Below are 10,597 nucleotides of genomic sequence, written 5' to 3'. Positions count from 1 at the left end.
AGACATCGCAAACATAAAAAGAATCTCAAAACAGGAAGTCTTTCGTTTCTTTTAATAAATCGATGAATTTTCTTTTGATGGATTCCGGAGAGGTTCTTCGACTAGGTTTCGAACCCCGGTCGCTGGCATACGATACCTATGCATCAACCACTTGCGCCACAGCTGGATGTGAATTTCGTTGGGCTTTATTCGGTAAATGTACTTGAAACGTCGCCGGTTAAAATGAACAAGCCTCCGTTTTAAAATAGCTTACACATTTCTAAGTATTCCTAGCATGTAAATGTTGCCAAAATGTCCATCTTGTCCATCTCTTTCGTCTTCGCCTTGACGTTGACAATAATAGCCTATTCACGGAAATGCGGTCTTGTAACCGTAATGAATTCATGAATTAATCTAAGGTTGCCTTTCGAGTAGCCTATTTCAGGTTGAATTGAAGGAAATAGTCCTTCTGATAGGCCTATAGGTTTCTAAAACCATTTTCATTCATTTCAACAATGGTTTATTGAAACGTCGTTTGATTAATTTCGCCAATCACTTTCATTTTAATGATTAAATGAGACGGATATGCGGAGCATTTCTCTCCCTCTCCGTTGACCAAAACTTTGCTCTGGCATCTCTGCTGGACTGACTGAGTTATAGGCTACGTCGAGTGAGAGAGCTGTGAGGTAGGCTGTAAACATTCGAAAACTCGGGCGGTCTATGTTGCCCCCTTGCGGTTGCAGTTTTCCCGATGCTTCGGGAGTCCCGATGTGCGGGAATGAAAGGAGCATTCTCAACCCGTACCATCTGTAGGTGTGGCAGACCAACCGAATGCAAAGTTACATGTGCACCCAGGTGTAAGTGCTTCCTTGTTTCGGCACGCAACGTCAAACGGCTTGCCACTGCAAAGATGCAATGCAAAGTATGTCTGTCTGTCTGTCTCTCTATGAGAGACAGAACCAGTTCTGGTTCTGACTGCTCTCTCTCTATGAGAGACAGAGAGAGAGAGCAGACAGAACCAGAACTGGTTCTGTTTATTTATTTCAGCCTTCAGGCCTGACAGTTGATATGGGTGGTGTGGTGGTTGTGGGTTGTGGGTTTATGGTTGACTGCTTGGTGACTGGTGGTGAAGGGGTAGGGGCTGTGGGTGTTGGACATCAGAAGAGGTTGACGAGTTCCTGTCTGGTCTGAGCACCGGCCTGATGGAGCACTGCTCGCACATTCTGGGGGGCGGGGATCGGGGCTTCGTCCACTGGATGTTCCTCCTTGTCATCCACAGGAGGCGGCTCATCTGCACCAACGCTCACTGCGATGTTGTGCAGCATGGCGGTGACAACAATCACTTGGCAACACGTGCGTGGAGACAAGCGCAGCCCCCCCGACGAACGATGAAGGCACCTGTAGCGGGACTTCCACGTGCCAAACACCCGTTCAACCCTCGTCCTGGTGCGTGTGTGGGCCTCATTAAACCTCTCCTCCTGTGGTGTTGCTGGGTTGGTTACCGGCGTCACGAGGTAACTCCGGAGAGGGTAGCCACTGTCCCCTAGGACGACACTCAGACCAAACTCTCCTCTGCCAGCCTTCTGCCCCACAGCGGAGTTGGCCCAAATGAAACTGTCATGTGTGCCTCCTGGCCACCTGGCGACGATGTCAGTAATGAGGCCGTTGTGGTCCACCACCACCTGAGTGTTGATGGCCGCGTAGTGCTTCCTGCTGATCCAGCACGGATCCACCAGGGAGGGATTGAGGATGGGAATGAGGGTGCTGTCCACCACACCGATCACCCGGGGGATCCCAGCCACTGCGTGGAACCCCTGATGGACCTGGCGGACCTCGTCCCGTGTGGTGGGCATCTTAATGTGCGTCCGGGCATGGCGCAGGAGAATGGGTGTGACAGCTGCCACACTCCGGGACACAGACGCCTTGCTGAGACCGGTGCCGTCCCCCACCACCTCCAGGAAGCTCCCCACTGCGTAAAAACGCAGAGCAGCCAGGAGCTGCACCTCTGGGCTGAGAGCAAAATTACGGCGGGTTGCTCTCTGAATGTGAGGAGTCACCAGAGTGACCAGCCGTCGGATGGTCGCACGGGGCAGCCGGTATTTCTCCTGGACAGCCCTGTCTGACAGCACGTCCATCGGAGAGAAGTGCTGGCGCACGTATGCATTAATATAAACGATTTGGCTTCACGCTCGGCGACGCTGTGGGTTGGCAGCGAGAATGTGCTGTATAGCAGCCATGGTTTTTCGCACATGCGAACTTTAGCAACGCCTTTATATAGAGTAGCAGGTGGAGCCTCTCTGGATTAGGTTCAGCTGTGTTCAATTACATTTGTTTCCTTGATATCTGTGAAATGCCACAGGGTTGTTGATGGGGTTTTTAATGTGTAGTATAAACTCATAAACGTGTAATTCAGTAACAGTTTTTACTTAACTCTACTATGAGCCTATGTCTCTTGCGCCACTGGTCCATAGCTATGAGCGCATTTCAACATTGAACATTGTTTTATTGTTTAAAAAAGTGGAGGATATACATTTCCCTGACGCAGCTTGATCACTGCAGCCTAGAAATGTAGATGCCCCTAGCGGCAGGCTATGATCACTGAGCATTTGATCGCTAAGAAGGCTGTTAAGAGTGGGTCAGCTCGATCTTGCGTTTCCTTCTTAGTGAAAGATCTTCTTAAGCTAAGAGCGACTTCGGGAAACACGTTTTTCTTTCACAGCCTTCTTAAGAGCGCTCCAAAGAAGATCTTGGCGTTAAGAGCTTCTTAACGTGTTTGGGAAACGCGGCCAATGTATATAGCTTTACATTTCTCAATACGTAGCTGTGTGAACCCACTTCTTTATACTTGCACATACAGACAACTTTGTTTATATTTTGCAAAAGGGGAGAGAATAGGGACCAGTACTCAGGACTCTGGAAGATGATGACCACCTAAAGGACATTACAGATACAGGTCTTCTCAAATTATGTCCACTGATTTCTTATCTTAAGCGGTTTTGCTTTGCTTTACACTGTTCAAGAACCAGGCTGTGGAATAGGGTCAAATACAAATGTAGAGACAGTAAAGCAGCATTCACTCTAAGAACAATGACGATAACTGTAATCATAACGAGAAAAACATCTGCACTGGCCAACGATAAGAACATTCTCTCCTTGTGTTAATCATTGTGATGGCTAGAATATTATGGGTTCTGATTGGCTGTTAGCTTTTTATCGTTCTCAAAATCACTCTGAAAGTGATTAACAACGATATCGTTCTTCATGTCGTTATCATTATAGTTTATGTGTGAACGTTGTCATTCATATAAACATTTGTTTATAGTAACTTATCATTATAGTTATTTTTCTTGGTGTGAATGGCCCTTACACATAATATATTTATATATATATACAGTATATATATATATATATATATATATACTGTATATATATATAAATATATTATGTGTAAGGGCCATTCACACCAAGAAAAATAACTATAATGATAAGTTACTATAAACAAATGTTTATATGAATGACAACGTTCACACATAAACTATAATGATAACGACATGAAGAACGATATCGTTGTTAATCACTTTCAGAGTGATTTTGAGAACGATAAAAATATATATATATATATATATATATATATATATATATATATATATATATATATATATATATATATATATATATATATATATGTACACATATACCAATTCTACAGTCATTGTATCATATTATACGGCTCTCTAGAATGTTGAGGGAGCTCCCATTCACTTTGAATGGGCCTCCCCAACGTTCTACGGTCAGTTATTTTTGCATAATCACCGCTCCGAAGGTATAATGACCGCTGCCAATGGCAACGGGTTCACTCTGCTAGTTGTAGCGGAAGCCACTAAACGGTAGCCAAGTCATTGCTAAAGACACATTGAGCTAAGTTTATTTTCTCGTTTTGGCAAGTAGCCGTATAATAAGCGCGATAATGTATAGAACGCCGGTCATTATCGGAAAATAATTCCCTTCAGGACGAAGCTAAACCCCTCCGCTGCGCGTCGGGGTTCTGTTCATCCTGTCGGGAATTATTTTCCGATAATGACCGGTGTTCTATAAATTATCCCTTATTAATTATATTATACCAGAGAGGGTTAAAGCGGAGCGAGAGGCGCAAACGTTCCATCATTTCCGCGTTCTGTCTTCACAAGGGGGAGGGGGGCTAAATCCCCCTTTAAAGGGATATTCCGCCATTTTTGGAAATACGCTCATTTTCCACCTCCCCTCGAGCAAAACAATTGATATTTACCTTGTTCCCGTTCATCCAGCCATTCTGTGAGTCTGGCGATACAACTTTTAGCTTCAGCCTAGCATAGATCATTGAATCGGATTAGACCATTAGCTTCTCGCCTGCTAGCTTCATGTTTAAAAGTGACTAAGATTTCTGGTAATTTTCCCATTTAAAACGTGTCTCCTCTCAAGTTAGAAAGTGCAATAAGACCAACTGAAAATGAAACCTGGCGTTTTTCTAGGCAGATTTGACATGGAACTACACTCTCATCTGGCGTAATAATCAAGGCAACTTGCAAACGTACCATAGGCGCAGTGATATCGTACGCAGCATCTGAAAATAGTCCCCATAGACAACAAGCAGTAGTAGTGCCAGTAGCTGCAAGTTGCCTTGATTATTACGCCAGATGAGAGTGTAGTTCCATGTCAAATCAGCCTAGAAAAACGCCAGGTTTCATTTTCAGTTGGTCTTATTGCACTTTATAACTTGAGAGGAGACACGTTTTAAATGGGAAAATTACCAGAAATCTTAGTCACTTTTAAACATGAAGCTAGCAGGCGAGAAGCTAATGGTCTAATCCGATTTAATGATCTATGCTAGGCTGAAGCTAAAAGTTGTATCGCCAGACTCACAGAATGGCTGGATGAACGGGAGCAAGGTAAATATCGATTGTTTTGCTCGAGGGGAGGTGGAAAATGAGCGTATTTCCAAAAATGGCGGAATATCCCTTTAAGCAGACCTGCTAACATTCGAAATGCACTGCTTGTGTGGGTTGCCGATCTGACAGAGATTGATATCCCACTATGACGTCTTTGCAACACGCCCCTTTAAGCAGACCGGAACTGTTCGAATTTTGCTTCCATAGAGATGCATTACGTTGCTCTATCTTGTCAATAATTAAGGATCTTTGATTATACCACTGCTTGGTCAAATTTGCGTGCATTATTTTTAGTTATACGTTCGACCGGCGTCGCGTCACACAGAGCAGGTTGTTTGCGCCACGCCCCTTTTTTGGGGAAACAAGCCCTCAGAACAAGCCTGAAACAAGCCAAAGTGAACGGGTGTTGTTCACGGTCACTGATCTATAACGAATAACTTATTATTTATAGATCAGTGTTCGCGGTAGACAGACATGCCGATAAGTTGCTGTGTGGTTGGGTGTACCAACCACAAAGCTAAGAACCCCTAACATTAGGCTACACCAAAAATAAATCAGACCAACGAAAACGGAAATCTAGGCTAACACTTGGCTAACACTAGCAGCTAGGCTATCGGCTATGACAGAAATTATCATATGTTGGAATTATCTAACGAACATACTTTACATCCAAGCCTGTCAGTTAACTACACAACATTACAATTAAAATAAGAGGCCAAAAATACAGGAAAACAATTTAGTTATTTAACTGGAGATTCAATGAGATAAGAGTATGTCTGGGTATGACACTGGCCACTGCTACTGCTAGCAGGCTACTCGGGAGACCGAAGGGACATGTTTTTACTTTGATTGAATTAAGCTTTTGAACGTATTTTTCACGGTCAACGACCGGCAAAGTGGTAATATATTGAGTGGTTCTATTGATTCGTTGTGTTTTCTGTTATCATTTACCCCTACGATTTCGGTACGAATTACGTTTATTGAGCCTAATTTGCATTGGAGTTAATGGGAGTCGTAGTTTGTTTCCCCCTAAAAGGGGCGGGAACGTTCGTCGCGAGTCAAGTTCCCGGATGTGCCGGTCTAACGTATACCACTGCTTGGTCAAATTTCCTATTGTGATGCGCTATTTGGAACGTGCATTATTTTTCTATATACCATACGGCTATGGGCTTATTACACTTGAATATTAATTCGCCAATGTGAATGTAACGGTAAAAACAGCAACGTTGTATCTAAGACAGCGGCAATATAAACGAAAATGATAGTAGCAGTGGTATAAGTGGGATAATCAACTCCGCGCCGTGCGTTTCTAGGAAAATAATGCACTTATCGAAGTGTAAAGTCCCCTCCGCCTGCGGCGTCGGGTCCTTATTACCACTTCGAACGTGCATTTTTTTCCTAGAAACGCACGGCGCGTCGTTGATTATCCCTTTATCACGATTAGTGCTGCCGCAGAAGTAGATTATTTTGGATCTGTTTTCTTTCCATCAATCCAGCGCCGTATTTAGCACAACTGTTGTAAATAGCTTTACATTTCTTAATAGTTGTGTGAACCAACCTTTCTGTATGGTTGCAAATTCAAGCAACTGTTTTAAGATTCTGGAAGACACATGAGATCAGGGGCCTGCACTCAGCTAGATTTTCACATATTTTCCTTTTAATTGTTGTTGTTTGTTTTCAAAGGTTTTTTCTCTTTGTTTAATTTGATGTTTGTTGTTTGCTTGCTTTTGCTGAAATCCAGTTTCAGCTTGTCCATTTCAGGACTGAGCCTTTACACTTTAGAACCAGAGCTGTAAGTAAAGGCTATACTGTAGACTGCTCTGTATCATACATGTAGATAATAGTACCCACATGTTCTGGCAACATCAAAGAGTTTCTTTTCAAATTCAGTAGACTTGTCACTGCAGTGTCTCTATGACTTCACCGTGACCTCATGCATGTAATAAATAACATGTAATTAATGTATTCTGTGTATAAACTAGATGTACCGCAAAGCGATACACAATATGACCGCCGCTCAGTCCTGCACATTCTCTCCGCAAATATCAATCACGCTTGTGTTTCCATCGCCTACTCCATCCCTACTGCAACTTTTATGTATGTAAATGAGTGTGTGCATGTGTGCGCTTGCTTTTGTGTATGAGTGCTTCTCTGTCTAGTGTGAGTGTGTGTCTGCTTCTGTGTGTGTTTAATGTGTCTCTGAGTATATGTTCACTGTGTTCTCTGCCGTCACTGTCACTCCAATATCAGATAACACACACACACATACACACACGCACATGCGCACGTGTGCACACACACACACACACACAAACACACATACACAGGCACACACTCACACACGCACACAAACACACACTCGCGCACACACACACACACACACACACACACAAACACACAGGCACACCCAGAGAGAGAGAGAGAGAAAGAGAGAACACACACAGAATACACACAGATAACACAGACACAGAGAGAGAGAGAGAGAGAGAGAGAGAGAGAGAGAGAGAGAGAGAAAGAAAGAGAACACAAACAGAACATGCACATACACACATATACACACATGCAAACACACAGATGGGCACACAGAAACGCACCCACACACACAGGCTATAGTACATCACACACACATTCACTTCTCAGCTCCGGTGGTCTCACAAAATGTACTCAAAGATGTGTGTGTGCATGTGTGTGTGTGTGTGTGTGTGTGTGTGTGTGTAGGTGTGTGTGTGTGTGTGTAAGGGTGTATGTGTGCATGCGTGTGGGCGTGTTTGTGCATGTGTTTGTATAATGTTTTATGTACATGTGTGTATGTAGTGGTGCGTGTGTGTGTAGGTATGCGTGTGTGTGTGTGTATTTATGTGTGTGTGTGTGTGTGTGTGTGTGTGTGTGTGTGTGTTCCTGCATGTTTGTTGCACCCAGAGCAACCATTCTCTTTTAAAACATATTTGGAAACTAGTTGATTAAAGGTTTCTAATGGTGTCACTTATATGTTTCTAGGACAAAAACTAGCAGAGATTGAGATGTTTGGAACAGTTTTTGAAATCCCCAGGGGGGGATTTAGACTCCAGATAATACCACCATCTACTGGCCGATGGGTATACAGTCCTGAATGTACACATAAATCCATTTATTTTATAGCCCCCCATGGATGAAATTCCACAAAACTTGGCATACTCCCAGAGGGTGTCAGGTTAATCATACACATGAAATTTGGTGCAGTTCATAACATCTCATCTGAAGATAGGGGCAATTAAAGCAATATTACATTGCATTTTCAATTTTTACGATGGGGGGGCAAATCACAAATGACTGGTTATAAGCTAAGTTGATGCAAGCTCTAGAGAACAACATACCATAAACATTTTGTCATCCTCGGTGCCACGGTTCAGGTAGTTATGTAGGAAAAACTGTCATTTTTGGGCTTCGGGCGGGGGCAGCGCGGGGGTGGAGTGACCCCCGGGGACGAAACGAAAATTTTCCATAGAACTCTACTGGGGCTACATGCCCACCAAGTTTCATGCGCTCCGGTGTTACGGTGTCCCGGGAATCGTTGACGAAAAATGACGGGAAAAAAGAAAAAAAAAAAAAAAAAAAAAAAAACTTTGACAACAACTATATGACCGCTTCGCTAGCTACGCTAGCGGCGGTCATAATAATGACATACTTAATCTCATTTGTCTCTGGGCAACTATACTTGATCTATAGGCTACTGTACTATAGACTCCATACTATACTAGTATAGCATGTAATAAATAACAACATACAGTACCTCATCTCATCTGTCTCTGGGCAACTGCTTGATGTATACACTACAATTTTGTATTTTTTTACTTGCAGGATTGGAACAAAAGTTAAATGTAGTTTAACAAATATATTGAGGGGTTGTATTCAGAGTATTTCAAATACTTACATACTTGTGGAAAATCTGTAGTTTTCCCCCCAAATAGGCTTAGTCAAAATGTCATAATTCAGTGAAATATACTATAGTATTGTCACGGCCACTGTGGCCGGGTTTAACTAAGTGGAACCAAATGCAGACACCAGTAAATTTCAGTCAAAATAATAGTTTTTAATGAGAGTTGTCTTCACACAGGAAAAACAGAAATCTTCAGTTCAATGAGAGTTCAATGAGTCCACGAAAATCCAAAAACAGTTCAAAAACACAGAAGATCAAAAACTTGGTATCTCACTTGAACGGCAGCAGCAGGCAAAAACTCACAGGCCAGGCAGAAAGTCTCAAGCGGCAAAAATAGGCAAATCCAAAATCCAACAAAGGAGAGCAGAGAAAAATCCAGGGCAGAAAGATCCTAGGCAGGGCAAAGGCGAAGACGTGGTCGTGGTCGAGGATGCAAAGAGGTTTAGCTTGGCTTGGCTCCTGACAACGTGTTCGGTGAGGAGATAATCCAGCAATGAAGGAGCTTCAGGGCTGGAGTTAAGTGCAGGCCCAGACGAGGGAGAATTGGCCACAGGTGTGTAGCTGCGCAGGGTAGAGGCAGAGACGTGGGCGGAGCAAAACCTGGAGCACAGAGAGGGAGAGAGCACATGACCGGGAGCACCAGACAGGGAAAACATGATCCGGATCAAAATGATCCGGAGCGGATCGTGACAAGTATAATATACCAAAGGCCAGAATCTTGGTGATCCTGGGTTTGTCTTTTTTTTTTTTTTTTTGTCTTTGCTGTTTTGTTGTCTCAATTTTCAGCTCCAAATTGTTATGGTTGGTGGTGCAGGCCGCTGCACCAGTTGGTTTTGTATTGCCATTTGTGGAGCCTGGGCTGTGTACAGAGACCACATTTTTCACAATGTGTTCAGGGGACAGGCAGCTAGCGGATAATGAGGAGATGTTTGCTGTGTGTGTGTGTTTTGCACCTACAAAGGTTGCAATGGGTGCAATGGGTGCAAAAGATATCAGCACAATCTTTAAGTGCAGGCCCCTTGACAGACACACGGGGCTAGGCCTAAACCATAGACTACGGCTGTGTTCGAAATTTTGTGCTAAGTACTACATACTGCATACTGGTCAAGTATACACTGTGTACTGCACACTACGCCCCCCACCCCAGTACGCAGTAGCCGTCACCAGCAGCACAGCGTACTAAATCACTGTTTGAAATGGGTGGTAAGTACTAGTCGCATACTGATACTGACGTGAACCTAGCGAGCAGTATGCAGTGTGTGAAAAATTAGATTTTACCAGTATGCAAAAGTTCCCAGGATGTTGTACTAATGGTGGCAAAATCCTCAGTGTACCAATGATGCTCACTACTCAGATACTGCATCCCATAATGCATAGCGATTATTTCCAGTTTCAGAAAAATTCAACAACGCTGGCAGACAGCGAAAGGACAAGCCTATATGGCAAACCGGAGGCGAAGAATACAAATGTGATTATTGTTTGGGTGTTTTGGTATGGAACGTTTCGTGGCTTCTGTTATTGTGGAAGTTTTAGTAGCCTAGTGTTCGTGCAAGTGAAATAGCCCAGCTTATCCAAAGTTAACATGAACTAGCTGGTGCTCAATGGAAATGAATAATATTAGAAAGCCAAGTCGCTAAGCATGAAGCTTGTCTAGCTCTTGTTAACGTCGTTATTAACATTTACCAGTGTTCGCTTAATTATTAGTTATCGTTCTTGGTGTGAACGACCCTCTCCTTAGTGTTCTGTATTTGTCAGAACTCTATTTATAAGTTTAGTC

General features: G+C 43.3%; 1 protein-coding gene across 1 annotated transcript; it reads right to left on the bottom strand.

The window, feature by feature from the left end:
• Positions 1 to 1,136: 1,136 nt before the first annotated feature.
• Positions 1,137 to 2,114, bottom strand: LOC134075077 (putative nuclease HARBI1). Its single transcript, XM_062530540.1, has one exon. The coding sequence runs from the start codon at positions 2,112 to 2,114 to the stop codon at positions 1,137 to 1,139; it is 978 nt and encodes a 325-aa protein (XP_062386524.1).
• Positions 2,115 to 10,597: the final 8,483 nt, after the last annotated feature.

This window comes from Sardina pilchardus, unplaced genomic scaffold (genome assembly GCF_963854185.1).
Source record: "Sardina pilchardus unplaced genomic scaffold, fSarPil1.1 HAP1_SCAFFOLD_151, whole genome shotgun sequence".
Classification (NCBI taxonomy): Eukaryota; Metazoa; Chordata; class Actinopteri; order Clupeiformes; family Clupeidae; genus Sardina; species Sardina pilchardus.
This window is presented reverse-complemented; position numbering and strand designations above follow the sequence as displayed.